At 45.2% G+C, this 17743-nt stretch overlaps 1 protein-coding gene and 1 long non-coding RNA gene across 2 annotated transcripts in view; both read left to right on the top strand.

The window, feature by feature from the left end:
• Positions 1–17743, top strand: part of LOC310689134 — a 283669-nt gene that overhangs the window by 78218 nt on the left and 187708 nt on the right. The window lies entirely within an intron of this gene.
• On the top strand, positions 11206–16070 carry DCTN3 (dynactin subunit 3). Its single transcript, XM_083466315.1, has 7 exons — positions 11206–11365; positions 13237–13321; positions 13616–13702; positions 14023–14106; positions 14585–14643; positions 15382–15441; positions 15690–16070. The coding sequence occupies exons 1-7, from the start codon at positions 11252–11254 to the stop codon at positions 15777–15779; spliced, it is 579 nt and encodes a 192-aa protein (XP_083322441.1). The 5' UTR covers positions 11206–11251; the 3' UTR covers positions 15780–16070.

Raw genomic sequence — 17743 nt, 5'->3', positions numbered from 1 at the left:
CTCATGAATAAAGAAAACATCAAAGCGGTTAACAACAACTGCAGATAAATCCATGCAATTTTTTTTTTTAAAGCCATTTGAAAAATGTTAAAATCAGAAATTCAGATAACAATTATCCAGACATACACGGAATACTGCAATCTGAAGCAGACTGCAGAAATCTGTAAAAATGTCCTGGAAAATCTGGACGTATGGCAACCCATGTCAGCAGTGTTGTTTTTGCCGGTTTTCCTTTAAAGAAGGCACGCACTGGATCTCTAGTGGCAAAGAGTTCCACAGAACTGGGTTGACGATGCTAAAGGCTCAGTCTCTTGTTGCTGTTAAATGAGCCTCACCAACAATATCCATTGTGGGTCACCTTGGTGGTTAAGCAGGCAGTGAGGGCTGAGTAACTAATTCTAGTTCCATAGGCATCTATGAAAACAGGATGCTGAACTCTGAAGCCAAATCCTTGGAGCAATTGCATCAGGGCTCATGCTTGCAAGAGACCCCAGAGTTTGAGAGCTTTCAATTATTTTATATATATATATGATCATATTGTGTACCGATTAATCCCCTTGGGAACTTTTGCTCGTCATTCTGCAGCTGTTCCTTGTGAAAATCTGGTCTTATCCACTGAATCAGAACTTACCAGATGCACAGAAAAATCCAAAAAAGAATTTTGCTTTGATTCAGCGGCTAATATCATATTTTTGCAAGGAACAACGGACCCAGGGAAATTAATTGGTCCACCATATGGTCCAAATGCCCGGCAAGCAAAAGTGCAGATGAGGCCTAAGTCTCTAGCTCTTCAGGAAGGAAAGTTAGGAATCAAAATGTGCAGGGCACCAACCAGACTGGAGACGAGGTTTTCCTGAAGTCAGGGATGCGGGATTCATATTGCCCTGCAGAGAAACTCCAGACATCGGAAGGGCCTCTGTCCTTCAACTCTGTTTGGCTGTGAAGTCAACCTCTCCCCTTCTCTTGCAGGGATCTCCGAGAGCTTGCGCGGCAGGTAGTTTTCGGCAGCCACGGGTCGGTCCTTGACATTCCTTTTGTGGGTTTGGAGAAGGGTGCTTTGGGGGCGAAAGGCAGCAAAGGAGTGATGGTGGCAGATCACATATTTTGCTGTCCCGAGCTAGGGCGTTTGAATGGGAGTGAAGGAGAAAACTGATGGCAGTTGTGGCTTCCTCTGTGGCTTCAACCACCTGCTCACCTGTGTGCTGGCACACTTGCTAAGGATAGGACCTTGAAGGAGGTGGGAGAAAGAAGTGATATGCTGTGTTCCTTCCAACATCACCTCCTGTGTGTTGCTGGTGTCATGGATCTCCTGCTTTGGCAAGAGAGAGAGGGGAAAGAAAAAGGTGGGGTGATTTCCCTTCTTGGCTGGTTGTGATCTTCTGCAGGGGATCATTGTCGTCGCCAGAAAGATTTGTTGAAATGGGCATTCTGTAATGGAGGAGGAGGAGGAGGAGGACCAAGCCTCTGTTGATTAAATAAAACTAAAACTTGGTGCCCAGATGCAGGAATGGAAACGATCAGGGGCCCAATCCAGACCCCTCCAGGTTTTATCCATCTCCAATGCAGATTTTCTGGGGCTACAGAGAGGAAAACATGCCATCTAGTGAGCAGATGGGCACACTGCAATTTGGACTGAATTTGCAAAATGAGAACCAGAAGTCTCATACTGTGGGTGTACTTTCCTGGGAGTAAGCCCCATCAGTGGGAGATCTGAGTAAACTGGGCTGCACAACTTCAGTCGATGCAAAACGAGTTTCTTAATTTGTTCTGTCTAATTTTGTTCCATAGTCTCATATGCCGCCGCAATGCCTTTAAACGTTGAGCTGGCTATAAATGTTTTCATGAGAGAGCTTTGAGCTGCGGTTTTGAGAGCCAGTGTCGTGCAGTGGTTGGAGTGTTGGGCTGGGACCCGGGAGAGACAAGGATTCAATCCAGACTCACTCATGAAAGTCACTGCCTCTCAACCTAAACTACCTCTCAGGGTTGTTGTGTCGATTAAATGAGCAGCGGGGAGAACTATGTACTCCACGTGGAGCTCCATGGAGAAAAAAGCGGGATATAAAAGCAATGGAATATAAATAAATGAAACAGCGAAGCAAAAGCGAGACAAAATAAAAGAAAACATTTGTGGCGTAAAAATTTACAGGATTTCGGCAGGAATGTGTGTACTGACTGGAGATAAGCAGTGTTGGAAAGGTACTTTTAAACTTTTTTTTACAATTTATTATATATCATTTCCCAATATTCTGTTACCCTTTATCAAGTCCCCATCCCAAAACTTTCACAGGTGCAAGCTGCATTGAAAGTGGGATCCACATGTGACTGCTCTGATAGCATTGTGGGCACAAATCATCATGTACGTGCCATAAAAAGGGTGCTTTGAGGGGCTCTTTGTAGAGTTTAGCTGGGTGTAACCCAGTGGGGTTTTTACTTCTGAAGAAAGATGCAAAGAGGATCAGACTGCAAGGGGCAGTGCTGCAGGTTCCTGCAATGTTCCTGCATTATTTCTGCCCAGAGAGGCGCTCTTGCCCTCTAGCTTTCTTTTCTAGAAAAAAGAAAAGCTTTTAATTATTACATCTCCTCTTCCATTTCCATGCATACCCCTCTTCCCCACTTGCAGAAATAAATCCACTCCACGGGTTTTCACCTGGTGGTTCATGCCTTTTACACCCTGTTAATGCGTTTTAATGATGAATTCTTTTGAGCTGGCCACAAATGCAGAGGGATTGCTCTTATTTGTTTATTTAAAGCCCCCCAAATATGGGCTGCTTCCCCTACCTGCCGCCGTAAAGAGAGAAGCAAATGAGAAGGCTGTCGATAAATATTCTGGGCCAACCCTACGTGCTGATGGATGCCGGAGGTAAACGGCTAGACAGCTGCTGCAGACAGACAGATAGCTGCAGCAGATATCCAGATAACTGTAGACTAAGGGATACAGGAGATATATAGACACTTCATGGAGAATCCGGGCAGAGCTCTGCTAGACAGATAGCCCTGTAAGCAAATCAATGGCTACTGTACACAGAAGGACGGCAAGACAAAGCAAGAGGCAGGAAGAATAGGTTTTGAGGAGCAAGGGACCACATTTGTACATGTCACACAGATTGGAAGCAGCCAAGTGTGGACCTGAAATTTCCCCTTCAGCAGGTTGGAACTATGGGGGCTTCCAAAGTCTTGCTACTTTTTTAGGAGGGGGGTTCTATCTCATACTGGAGAATTACAGCAGTTTGCGAAATCTCTCCTGAAAAAAAAATATATAGTTTATTGTTTCCACTACAACCAGCAATATTCAACAAACCCAGCCAACCCCACAGAAGCACCCAATGTCTAGTTACACTTAGTTTTAGAGTCAGTTCAGTTTTTAAGCAAATGTTTCATTCCACAAGTTGCTGTGTGTTCTCAGAAGCCTATAACCTTGTTTTATAGACATTGCGTATGCAATAAAACTAGGTCAGGAAAAGTGGTGGTTTTTTGGTCCATTCAGCTCTCTTGGACATAGGTCGTCAGTTTGTCCCTTGTTATTCGGTCCCAAAGTTGTGAGATCCAGATCTCAAAGGCATTTAGAGCCTTCCAATACCTTGCCACAGTAAGCTACGTATATAAAGCAATCATCAGGTGAGTAATGAGCTTGACAGCTTTAAGAAAAATGCAGAGAGCAAACCCAACCCTGTATATGGCATTTATTGACCTGACTAAGGCCTTCAACACTTTAAATTGCACTGCCCTGTGGACTGTCCTTTTGAAAATCGGCTGCCCAGGTAAATTCGGCTCCTCCACAGTAACATGGCGGCAACAATTGCGGATAACAGTGCCTCTCATACGGAACCATTCACAGTGGGATCAGGCGTTAAACAGTGATGAGTTATCGCCCCAACTCTATTTATTATCTTCATTGCCATAATCCCACACTTTGTCGAAGGGAAACTCCCCACCGGAGTAGAAATCATATATCGAACAGATGGAAAGCTCTTCAATCTGAGCAGGCTGAAAGCAAAGAGTAAGGTTACTGTAACTTTCGTCATAGAGCTTCAGTATGCTGATGACAATATAGTGTGCGCACACTCAGAGGATGACCTCCAAACCATCTTAAATATCTTTGCAGAAGCTTACGGAAACCTTAGCTTATCGCTCAATACCCCAAAACCCAAGGTGCTGCACCAACAAGCACAAAATAACCCCTCTGCAGCGCCACAAATCCAACTCAATGGTGTGACGTTGGAAAATGTTGACAGCTTTTCCTACCCGGGCAGTTATCTTTCCACAAGGGCCAACATCGATGCCAAAATCCAGCATCACCTGAGCTCTGCGAGTGTGGCTTTCTCCTGATTGAAGTGTTTAAGGACCGGGACATTCACAGGAAAACCAAAATGCCATTGTACTATCATTGAACATTCATGGGATTACGATATGCTGGCACTTCCGTCCCTGAAATTTCAATAAATATTTTCAAAATAATTGTTTTGAAAAACTTGTTAAAAGGTAAAAGTATACTGAAATGGTTTATAATGAATTTTTAAAAAAATGTTTAAAACTACTTTCCCCCAAAAAACCAGAGTCCTTTTTGTTGGGAATAACCCAGACAGAAATTCCTAGGTGTCAAAAAAGGTTATTTATGTATGTAACAACTGCAGCCCGTGTTTTGTTAGCCCAAAAATGGAAAGTGAGTGAGGTCCCAACTAAGGAGGATTGGCAACTTAAGTTGACAGAATATCCAGAACTTGCAGATTTAACACAAAGAATAAGAGAGCAAGAAGAACATATAGTTGAAGAAGAGTGGAAAACATTTATTGAATATATGGAAAATAACTGTATACAGCTAAAAACACTGGAGGCATTAAGATAAATTCAACGGAATAAATAATTTCTGATGGATGTAAAAGTTTTAAAACTGATTTGAATGGTTTAGTAAAATATGCAGGAATATATGATATGTAAAATGAACCATGGAAAGAGAAGGGAAGCCACTGGATATTTTAAAGTTTGTAAAATGTTTATTTGGAATTGTAAAATTAAAAACTTAATAATTTAAAAAAAAAATACAAAACACCTTTTTCGTAATAGTAAATTCAGCTATGTTTGTTTCACTTTACGTAGGAAATCTCGTTTCAATAATTGACTAGCTCTAATGAACTGTCTGCACACCATTTCCTTCTTTTTCCAGGTTGTGAGTATGGCATGTGTTCATGATTATACTATGTGTTAATGGTCTCATTCCCCCTTCTGTTAAATAGCCCTAGATTTTCTGGAAGGGAGTGGGGCATAATAAAGTTGTGCAAACCAAAATGTAGTATCGGTTACATGGTTGCAATTCATGTTACAAAACAAACATCAAAGTTTTCGGAAACGATTACGAAATCTTACACAGGTTAAGCATGCAGAGATGAAAGAGCGTCAAAATTACGAAAGGGAAAGAACTGCGAAACAGGATGGGCTGAACAATTCACGAAAAATGAAGGAAGCGAGATGATATCTCCAATTCCACCCCTAGTCCACAGCTGGGTAAGAACACGACTAGGAGGAACCCAAAAGTCACAAAATGTGACAAGCATTTTGAGTTCACCAGAGCTTTTCATCAAGTAAGACGTTTCACAGTGGGACGAGGAAAAACAACAATGAAAGAAGTGAAATAATTAGGCTGGATGTTACACTCATGAGGTCTGCTCAGAGATCAAGCCAGAGGTGGCCTGTTTATTGAGCCATTCATCCTGATGCATTTGCAGGGAGATTAGACGATGTCAACTATTTATTCTGATTTCCTTGCAGGTAGTTTAGACGATGTTGTGTCAAGCAAGTGTTATCCCACGTTTTCCAATGCAAGTAGAGAGAGGCAGGTAGGAGACTATGTTAACACAACAGAGTCTTCCCCCAAACTGCTGCCCTCCAGATGTTTTGAACTACAACTCCCAGCCAGCGCAGATTCATGTCCTGCACTTCCAGAAATAAGCATGGCAGGGGTTCGAATGGACGAGCCTCTGGCGCCTTCCAACTCTGCAACTCTATGAAGCCATGAGCTAGCGGCAGTAGCGGAAACTGTCTCCCTGCAGATAGGAAGTTGTGCTTGAAGCTTCTGGGCTGTGTGAACGACCTCTTACAGCCTTGAATGGGATTGTTTGACCCTTGACAGCTGAAGCATCACCTGACTTCTCAAGAGTTGACCCCCTGCCAGTATTCCCACTTTGCTTTTCCCCTGCTGGCTGGGCCTGACCCCGAAAGGGACGGCACAATGTCTGCTCCCAAGAGTTAGAAAACGCATCCAGCAGCAATCCGGCCGAGAGAGGCAACATGATCTTGTTTCTGCGGGTCACCATGATGGCAGGGAAGGTCACCGCAAAGGACCGACCCTTCCCGTTAACGGCGTGTTGAGCAGAGTGGCCCCCAAACGCGCAGAGAGACTGCCTGCAATTGGGTTATTGACACACAATCTGCGGAAAACACTATCGAGATGGTTCACACTAATGTTATTTAGCTGCAATACTTCCGTAATAAAAGGAATCAATGGGGGAGAGAAAAGACCTGTCTGGGGGTTTGATTTTCTCATTTTAATGGCATACTTATTTACTCCCGCCAGCCCTCCGATCGGATTTTCATTACACCAGCTTGCGCTGTAAGTGGACCGGTATTGATAGGAGATGCTGACTTCAGCTGGCTTCCCGAGGGCACAAATTAAAAATTACTCATATTCAGTGACACGGCAGTGTGCTAAATGACTGGGCACATAATGGTTGTGCAGTTATTTGGGAGCACGTCAAGTTTTTAACATACATGGTCATGGGTGTGTACACCAGCCCAAAGAACCAGACATGTTTTCCATGGCTTCCTGTATGATATTGAAGAGAAAGCCTTTTTAGGAGCATAGGAAAGAGCCTTTTACTGAGTCAGACCACTGCTCCTAGCTCATGGTTGTCTGTGCTGGCTGGAAATGTCTCCCCAGGTTTTCAGCCCTACTTGGAGATCCCAGGATTTGAACATGGGACCTTCTGCTTGCAAGGGAGAGGCTCCTCCTCTGAGCTACAGACCTTTCCTGGGACGAAGGTGGAGCCTCTATTTATGAGTGCCCAGGTGTATGGGACACAGAGGAAGGCATTTGAGCAGGGTAGCAGGAACTCTGCTTAGAGGTCAACAGTCTTTGTTCAGTATAAACTGCAGCAGCAGGAGGAAAACAGGGGAAAGGGGGAGTCTGTGAGCAGGAATAAACATAAGAATTTCCTTGTTGGATCAGACAGAGTCCATCCAACTGCCGTACTTCATCAGAATAGGGGCACCAAAGGCAGGACTTTCTGTGTCCTAGACTGTAGGGTGCTTTTCCTGGGACAATCCACCAGACCTCCTTTATCTGCTTTGAAATGCACAGCCAAAATGGTTGCCACAGACTTAGTTTTCCCATTTTAATCCCAGCTGAAGGCTGTGTTGGATTGTTTCTGCCGCTCTGCGCTTGACTAGAATTGCTCTGTGATAGGTTTAGCAGTTACTTTAAATGTGTTAAAATTCATTGTTGTGTTCATTTGATTAGCCACTTTGGTTGTAAGTTTTGTAAGACAGCAAAGCAGAAGTATGGCAAGAAAATAAATCTGCCTCCTGTTCCCCATGGCAGCCATCCTAATGGCCCTGGGATGCTGCTGAACAAGACCACAATGGACATTGATGATGACTGTGATGTTCCCAACATATGGAGGACATCAAGCTAGAGACAGTTGAGTCAGTGTCTTGATGGACTGAATGGGCTTGATGGGGCTACCAAAGCTTTACCCAGGCAACACAGAAATGCTTTTCATCAGTAGAAACACAGAAGGCTAGGAGCCCACCCGTTCTTGGATGGGGTACTGCAGGAATCAAGAACCTCAAGATTCCAGTCCTCAAGACCCTCTACAGGCCACGCCCCTCTCCACAGGCCACACCCCTTAAGAGATGTACATATGGAGACACTTTCATGCGGCTGGAATACAGCATGCTGCGTAAAGTTTGTGTTGCTTCTGTTGCTCTGCTTCCTTCTGCCTCTGACCTTGCCCACCACTGACGTACAACCCATGGACGGTTGCCCTTGAGCTGGAAATGTGGCCCTTGAGCTGGAAATGGTTCCTCACGCACCCCTTGAGAATTCAGAGCATCCATTCAGATCCATCAGAGGACTTAAGGTGAACCAGGGCTGCAGAGGGACGCGGGTGGCGCTGTGGGTTAAACCACAGAGCCTAGGGTTTGCTGATCAGAAGGTCGGCGGTTCGAATCCCCGTGACGGGGTGAGCTCCTGTTGCTCGGTCCCTGCTCCTGCCAACCTAGTAATTCGAAGGCACGTCAAAGTGCAAGTAGATCAATAGGTACCGCTCCGGCGGGAAGGTAAACGGCGTTTCCATGCGCTGCTCTGGTTCGCCAGAAGTGGCTTAGTCATGCTGGCCACATGACCCGGAAGCTGTATGCCGGCTCCCTCGGCCAATAAAGCGAGATGAGCACCGCAACCCCAGAGTCGGCCACGACTGGACCTAAGGGTCAGGGGTCCCTTTACCTTTAGGGCTGCAGAGGCTGAGGGCTCGTCCACACTCCTGCTTGTGACATGCCTAGAAAGCAGCTTCCCCCTTCTCCCACTCCTTTCCATGGGACGCCCAACTCTTTAGTGATAGATCAGGACAAACAGCAATCTGGGGAAACCCACAAAATTGCCATTTGGTTCAACTGAGCGCTAAAGAGTGGTCTTCCCAGGGGGAAAGTAGCAGGACAATGCTTTCTAGGCACGGGACAAGCAGAAGTGTGGGCCAGCCCTGACTATTAGTTCTTGAAACCCCAGCATGCCCCTGAGAAGAGGGGTGCCAAGTGCCTTTGCCTCACCACTGTCTTTTCACATTGAATCTTTGCAAATACCCTGCACCCATGACTGGGCTACCCAGCCAGATGGGTGGGGTAAAAGTAATAAATGTTGATGATGATGTGAAACCAGGCAACAGGGCTCTTCTTTGCCCCGAGGGTGGGATCAGGGCTTCTAGGCATGAGCCCCAATGCTGACGTTTTCAGAAACTAGTGGATTTTTTCACTCAATACTAGCCTTCCCTTCCTAACAAAAAGTGAAGCTCAAATGCTTTGTAAACAAGTAAAGACTGCTATTCTGCATTGATTTTTTTAAAATACTTATTGTACTGTATTGTACTACTGTACATGCTGTAATGCCTTCTGGAAGCCCATTACAGATGATTTTCCACACCTTTAAAAACATTTTTCCAGACAGTGTGAAGGACGGTATAGAAATGTAATTAATAATAATGATAATAATAATAGTAAAAATTAAAACCTTTCCCCTCCCCTGAAGTATATGAACTGTCTCTCAGTTGACTCCCAATCTTTGAGGATCTGAAGTTTCTGCAGGATTCTGTTCACAGAAATGGCTCTGCATTAATTAATCCCATTGTTCCCAGCATACACCTGGGAATATGTTTTTAAAAGAAGATGTCCGCAAAGTGAAACTGTGAGGGGAAATTAAGCTTATCTAATTTAACGGTTTTAGGTTATTTTAAAAAGCAACACTGTTTTGAAAAGTAGAAAATTGGCTCTCAGAAACGGGGTGAGGGAGGTGAGTTGATGTATCAATTTTCTGTGAGAGCATCCAAAGACAACATCTAGTACCTACTATGCCAGTGTTCTATGAAACACAGTGGACTATAAAATACAAGAATATCTGTGTGTTTGCGGATAATTACCCAAGCGTTGTATTGCAACTTGAACAACTAGCAGGACCAAGCAGCATCGAGACAAGACGACTCCCGGTTGCTCTGTGCATTATGCACATAATTTTTTTATTTTTGCATTGTGATCCTAAGCCCATATTCTTCTGTGCTATGGTTCCAGTCACCCAACAGCTGCAATCTGCAGTTATTTTTACCGGAAATGAAAGCACATCTACAAGAGTTGCTGAGAATAAATGAACAACACAGGGAAGCTAGCAGGAAGAGCTTTAGGATGACAACAGAGAGGTGCAAGGGGGTGTAGAAACCGCACAAGAGAAAAAACTGTGCCAATTGATACACAGAGAGTTCTACTTGTGACCCGTCTAATTCCCCACCCAGACCCACCTGTAAACTCACTAAGGGCAAATTCATGGAGAACAAGGGTATCAATAGTTACTAGCCATGGTGGCTGGGACGTGGGTGGCGCTGTGGGTTAAACCACAGAGCCTAGGACTTGCCGATCAGAAGGTCAGTGGTTCGAATCCCCGCGACGGGGTGAGCTCCCGTTGCTCGGTCCCTGCTCTTGCCAACCTAGCAGTTTGAAAGCACACCAGTGCAAGTAGATAAATAGGTACCGCTCTGGCGGGAAGGTAAACGGTGTTTCCGTGTGCTGCTCTGGTTCGCCAGAAGTGGCTTAGTCCTGCTGGCCACATGACCCGGAAGCTGTACGCCAGCTCCCTCGGCCAATAAAGCGAGATGAGCGCCGCAACCCCAGAGTCGGCCACAACTGGACCTAATGGTCAGGGGTCCCTTTACCTAGCCACAGTGGCTATGTTCTCCCTTGCTGGAGGCAGCAATGGATAGAGAAAAGTTTTCCTCCCTCTCTCAAACACTAGGGCTTATGGACAACCCCTGAAGCTGAAGGTTGGGAGATTCAGGACGGATAAAAGGAATGTCTTTTTTTTTTCATGCAGCGCATAGTTAAACTGTGGAACTCCCTGCCACAAGAGGCAGGGATGGCCACCCAAATTCCTGGAGGCAGCGAAGCCTCCGGATCCGGCTTATGGCTTGTCCCATTAAAGGCCTCATCCCACCCCAGGGCTCTATCTTCAGTTCCCAAACTTTAAATGGCACTGGCAAGCGGCGAGAGAGATGCTCTGCCTCCCTCAACTAGGTGCCCCTCGTCGCTTCCGGACTCCATTTCCCAGCATTCCCAGCGCCGCGGCAGCCGCAGCTTATGGGAGTTGTAGTCCTCGACCTCGGGAGGCGGCAAGGCTTTCCGCGACGGACCCGGAATCCCAGGGCAGCAGCCCGGCCTCCCCCGCCCTGGCTAAAGTTCCCTTACCCGGGGCCTCGCAGCGGAGAACTAGGCCTCGACGTCTCCATGGCAACGCTGAAAGCCGCTTCCGGGTCGCGAGAGGGCCAACTTCCGGGGCTACGCATAGAGAAGCTTGAAGAGATAGGGCAGCGCCACCCGGCGCCCGTTAAGGAATATGACGCCATCACGTTCCCCCTCCGAGGCCCAGCCCTAACTTCCGGCGGGCGTCGCTTCTGATTGGCTCCTTTCCCGCCCGGCATCCGCCGGCGCTTCGGGTGTTGCCAAGATGGCGGCGGCGGCGGCTGTGGAGATGCAGCAGCTTCAGGGCCGGGTGGACGCCTTGGAGGGGCGCGTCTTCGGGGCGCCCGCGGGGAGTGAAGGCGCGGCGGGGGCCCGAAAGGTATTTCTGCGGCCGTGTTTCTTTCTAGCTATAGGCATATTTATTCGTAGGCCGCCTTTTCCCCTGTCAGGGACTCGAGGCGGCTTGCAGATGAAAAGTCAGAAGAGCCGCTGGCAGAATCCGAGACCAGGGAGAAGAGGCGGTGGAAGAAGATTGGAAAAAATTTAAAGGCTATCTACAGAAATACTGTAAAATTAACGAATGTTAAAGGGATGTTGGATTGAAAACAAGTAAAAAGATTAATAAGAATATGTAAATATGGATTGATAATAATGGAAAATGTATTTTTAATACAGGTTAAGATGTTGAGTAAGGTTAAGTGATAGAGGGTAAGGATTTGCTGAACTAAATATCTCAACTGGAATACAAAAAGGGAGGTGTGAGGAGGTCAAGAAACTAGTGATTGAAAGATAAGATAAGAAAATACTAATCTTTTTTACTCTTTTGCTCTTTTTTCTGTTATTATGTTAACTCTTTTTATTGTGTATTTTGTATGTGTTTTGTTTTGTGATTTTTCTATTTTTGTTATTTCTATTGGCTTTTGTATTTTATGTTTAAATTTTGAACTTACTGTTTTTCTATGAAACTTTAATAAATAGCATTTTTTTAAAAAAAAGTCAGAAGAGCCAAAAGCGGGTCCACTTCGGGCCTGGCTCCGGGACCAGGCCTATATCTCCGGCCTTGAGGCTAGAACTGGCTGGCAGCCCCTCTCCGGGCGTTTCCCCAGTTCCTACATGGAAGCGCTGCCGGTGACAGAAGCAACCGCCTCGTTCTGGGCCAGACCCTTGTTTATCGTCTTCCAAAGCAACTACTCTATTCCGAACTTAAAAATGGAAAGCGTAATGCTGGTGGTCAACAAAAGAGGTTTAAAGACTGTCTCAAGGCAAATCTAAAAAAAATAATAGTATAAACACCAGCAATTGGGAAACATTGGCCTGCGAGCGCTCCAGAACAGCCTTAGCCAAAGGTGTCTTGGGCTTTGAAGACGCTTGAACTCAGGACGCAAGGGAGAAATGTGCCAAGAGGAAGGCACGCTTGGCAAATCCACACCGTTATCAACTCCCGCCTGGAAACCAATGCCCCCACTGTGGAAGGACGTGTGGGTCCAGAACTGGCCTCCACAGTCACAGACTCATTGTTAAAACCGTGTTTATGGAAGACAATCTTGCTCAGCTAGGAGGGATCACTAAAGAAGATGATTTATTGAATTTATAAACCCAGAGTTCTCAGGCCCTTGGCTTGTCCAGCTCAGCATGGCCTTTGTTGGTGGCTCCCCTTGATTCCTTAAGCTCATTCCTGGTTCGCCCTGCCCCTATTCTCCAAGGAAGAAAACTCTCAAGCTGACAGAATGCCCAGTTTTAATAATTATTTTTAAACCATGTCATATAATTGCTGCTTTTCAATGCATCTATGCTTTTTTTTCTTTTTTTGGCAATGGCTTCGAGTACACAAGCAAATCATATCCATAGCCTATCATCCGCATTGGCCCCACCCTATTAAAAAGCATTGTTCCGAATAGCTGCACAACACTCTCCTCCCAGGTATTCCCACCATGGACAGCACTCCCTCACACACACACATGCATGCAGTCATGCCTTCATGCGTAAACTATTGCATACAAACACCCAAGCACACATTCGGTATTTGCAGCCCTCCCCTCTCCAGCATTGGGGTGAGGGTGGCAGAAACACTGCCTTTTACTCTCAAAGAGGAGGCATAGGGGTTTTATTTCCCAACTGGAGATGAAGCTGTAGGTGTGGCGGGTCACTCACTGTATCTGGTTTACTGGACCAGATCCAGCTTGGTGCTTAGCCACTCCTGCTGTATGTAATTTGTCTTATAAGTTGTTAACAATGTCTTTTCTCTTGTAGATAGCAGATGGCTTGGTTAAAGTCCAGGTGGCTTTGGGGAACATTGCAAGCAAAAGAGAGCGAGTTAAAATTCTTTTCAAGAAAAGTAAGTACCGTTTATATTTTTCAAAACAAATCAATCTGCAATAGGCTTAGGAGCAGCTGAAATAAAGGAGGTCTCATGATTGTCAGAGATTGCAGAACTCTAGAGAATGGCATCAGGGCTTATTGTGAATGTCCCTTGACCCTCATGGCAAATTCATGGCTAGAAGTCCTAGAAAAATTGTTGAAAGTCATAACTGGCTCTGATCTGTTTCCAAGTATTCTGCCTAATCAGACAATACTTTTTCTGTCATTGCTATGTTCTAAATTTCTGATTCTCTCTTCTTTCTGATTCAAGTTGAAGATGTCATAAAATATTTAGATCCCCAGTACATTGATCGAATGGCTATTCCAGATGCTATGAAGCTGCAATTCATTTTAGCAGGTAATTCACAATATGAAATAGTTTTGGGGGTTTTTGTTTTGTTTTGGGTTATTCAATGTGCAGTGCATTCCTAAACATATCTGTCTAGAAGTAAGCACCACTGAATTCAGTGGCACTTACTTGAAGAAGAATACTTGCACTCTTAATGTCATATTCTAGATACGTTAATCTGTTCTTTAAGCATTCTGTTTTGCTTCAGCCCAACTAAAGAGCCAGCTCCTTTCATTCGTTCATCTGCTGTGCTATTTGCTCTGTTGCCATTGAATGACAAAGTCGTTCTTCCCTCCACTGATGTATGTCATTCTGTATTTCTCCAACAGAAGAGCAGTCCATCCTAGCTCAGGCAGCACTTCTGGAGCAAGTCAACAACCTGCAGCCATATTTGGACAGTGCACATATCAAAGGCAAGTTTTGTCCCTGATCCAAGTACCAAGAGCTAAGATACACATCTGTTGTGGCTGGTTCATTCTGACTCACATTATGTTTTTATGCATTTACAGGCATTTTTGTGAAAATCATTGCATAATAATTCCATCTTCTTGTTTTGTAATATTGTTATGTACAAGCCCAGGTTATATGTCTTTAAAAACAGAATGCCAAGCTAGCCCAGAAGAATTGCTCCCTGCCATTAAAGGGGGGGGGGGGCTGGATCATTGGCCTAATTCAGCAGGCTATTATTCCCACCAAGAAGAGAGGACATATTCATAGACATTTATAGCTGAGCTACTTGCCACCTTTCCTCCTAAAACTAGCCCCCTAGTTGTCTATATACATATCTCATATGGAAGCCTGTTTCAAGGACATTACATCAGAACACCTAATAGTATTGAGTACCATTCCTGAGAATCAAGAGCCCGACACTCATTCTGTGGTCTCTTGCAGCTGCTCCTGACCACGCTACCAAGCTGCAGAGGCTTTCACAGATCCACATTCAGCAGCAGGTAAGCTGAACAAAAGCAGAAAATCATTGTTTGGTTTCCTCTGCTCTTCTCCAGTCGAAAAACTTGGCAGGAGCTGACACAGTTATCCTCTAGCTTTATCTTCTGTCACTCATAAGCAAAGCATATGAAGAAATTCTCCATATGCCCTGGACAAATGGCTCCCTGCTTACTCGGCATTCTAGGCCAAGCACTCTGGTATTTTGAGGTGCTCCTTCTTACACCAGAGCTAGTGTGGTGTAGTGGTTAAGCGTGGTGGACTCCTAATCTGGTGAACCGGGTTCGCGTCTCCGCTCCTCCACATGCAGCTGCTGGGTGACCTTGGGCTAGTCACTCTTCTCTGAAGTCTCTCAGCCCCACTCACCTCACAGAGTGTTTGTTGTGAGGGAGGAAGGGAAAGGAGAATGTTAGCCACTTTGAGACTCCTTCAGGTAGTGATAAAGCGGGATATCAAATCCAAACTCTTCTTTTACACAGTTGCATAGTTGAGTTTTCTAAAATCTGGACTCAGATGTTCTGATGCAGCACAGCAGGAGCCTCAAAGTCCCCAGCTGTATTGATTCCCTTCCCCCTTTTAGCAGTGCGTCAGGAAACATTGCCATCCACACTTAAGAATGTCTGCCCACGTGGCAGCTCTTCTGTGGGAAGAAACAACCCTTCTTAGACTTACATCTTAGCACTGAAACACCAAATTGGCAACATCATGAAACCCTGTCTGACTGAACCCTTCCGCTGTTGCAGGATCAATGCGAAGCAGTGACTGAGAACGTCCGGTTTCTCCTAGAAGATTACAACAAAATGGTATCCTTTTTGCCGCAGTGCCGCTGTGTACATCATCCCGCAGGGTGTGCCTTTGCTGGCTGCCATGTTGAGGGACATCTGCCCCAGCTGTGTCAGTTCAGCTTTCCACTACCTGCTGCAATACTTCCATCTCGGACTATTTCCGGACTTCCCTTTAAAGTCCTTCCCTTTTGGTGCGCTCTCTCTTCTGCTTTTGCTGATTGTGTTTGTCAGACTCCCAACTTCTTTTCCTTAAACGATTGCCCCAGACACTTCTTCTTTCTAAACAGTTTGTCCAGTGGGACGAAATGCTGACCCAGCTTGAAGCAGCAAAGCAAGTCAAGCCTGTGCCCGAGTGAGGGCAAAGCGGCAGCTGGGTATCAGCTGGCACCTGTGGCTTTCTAGCATCCTCCATTCATATTCTCCGTGAATCTCGCAGAGGCTCTGCTGGTGGTTCTTAGAAATGATATCATGGGTATTCATCTGTAAGCCACATTTTCTCCTTTCCTGGCCTTATTGTGGGGCTCAATGTCTGTATATATTTCTTTTCCAGCTTATCATTTCCTCTTTTATTTATTTTACTCAACCAATAGGTTGAAGGAGCATGTTCTGTCACACTGTGGACAACAATAAAATCCTAACAACCCCCAGTGCTGATGTGGCTGTTGTGTAGAGAAATGAGGCAATTCAGCTCAGCGTTTGCATTTCATTCGTATTTGTTTATAAAAATTAATAGCTCACTGTTCTCAGTGCACACGGCAATCGCATTAAGGAACACACTGTTATATGTTAAATTTAAAAAAACCTCATTAACCTCATTTAAAAAACCTCATTAGTAAAACCTAGTGTGTTGGAACTGCACCCCACAGCATCCTGAGCTACCCAAAATGTTATCCACAGCTTCTAGAAGGTGGTTCCCTTCACTTCTGGAAATTGTCAAGAGGGGAGAATTCTGTGAGTAAGAGGGAGCCAGCAAGGTTGACTCTACATGCAAATGTGATACATGCACAAGAAGATGGAGAGGGAGCTCTTGGTAGTTCTTTTAAGAACTTTTAAAACTGACACTTCAATTTGAGTCCAGATGGAGCAGCTTGAATGTAGAACTGTGGCATAATCTGTTTCTGGTGACCAGCTCTTTTGCCAAAGAGGCCTCTCTGCTATGCCCTGGTCGAAGCTTTTGAACAATGCTCAAGAGCAGCATAAAACGGGGTTTGCTTTTATTATGTGTTTTGTAAACACTTTCTGTATTTTTATGTTGTGAACCACCATGAGATCTTTGGATGAAGAGCGGCATACAAATTTAACGAATAAATACATAAATAAAAAACCCACTCACAGTGCTTTTCAGGAGCCTTTAGGAAAGCCTGAATGCTGGTCTTGTGATCTGGCATAACAGCCTTCTTTCCAGGCGGAGTTGGTCCTGGCTCAGATTTCTAGGCACAGCAAGAGAGTGACCAGTATCCCAAGGTTGGAACCCTCATTGACCAAGATAAGCTGAGTTGTGTGGGACCTGTGAAGGAGGATGGTGTTGCAAACTCCCAAGACTTGCCAGGCATAATTTTCAAGTTGGTTTGAAATGCCTTCTGATCGATTCATCCATATGTACGCCGGCTCCCTCAGCCAATAAAGCGAGATGAGCGCCGCAACCCCAGAGTCAGCCACGACGGGACCTAATGGTCAGGGGTTTCTTTAACTAGCTGCCAGAGGAGAACAACGGTGTTTCACAGCTGACGCTCCCCAACACCACAATGAGGGTTAGTAGCTTAGCTTTCCTTCAAAACAAAAACTGACCCCATGCCCCCACTTTGTTTACTTACGATGTACTCCTGGGGAAAAGGCAGCGCCTGAGCCCAAGAGCAAGTCAATCTTACCCAGTTTTCAGAGTCTGGGAGCAAACTCAACAGCAATCTGTCCCAGTATGATTCCCATCAACCTGTATTCAGAAGCATTACTGCCTCACAACAGTGGAGGAAGATCACAGTCCTCATTGCTTTACTAATCTGATCTGCTGATTTGTTACGTATTTTGTATTAATTTTTTGAATGTAATTTTATTGTTGGTTCAGTGCTGTTCGTTGCAATATTTTTTTCTTAATGTTGCTGTTTTACAAATAAAATTGTGACTCTGATGGGGCATCTAGGGATTGGGATGGGATTTCCCAACAATTGGACTACAGTGGTACCTCAGGTTACATACGCTTCAGGTTACAGACTCCACTAACCCAGAAATAGTGCTTCAGGTTAAGAACTTTGCTTCAGGATGAGAACAGAAATTGTGCTCTGGTGGTGCAGCGGGAGGCCCCATTATCTAAAGTAGTGCTTCA

This window comes from Podarcis liolepis (assembly GCF_965112155.1).
Source record: "Podarcis liolepis genome assembly, chromosome: 11".
NCBI classification, from domain to species: domain Eukaryota; kingdom Metazoa; phylum Chordata; class Lepidosauria; order Squamata; family Lacertidae; genus Podarcis; species Podarcis liolepis.
This window is presented reverse-complemented; position numbering and strand designations above follow the sequence as displayed.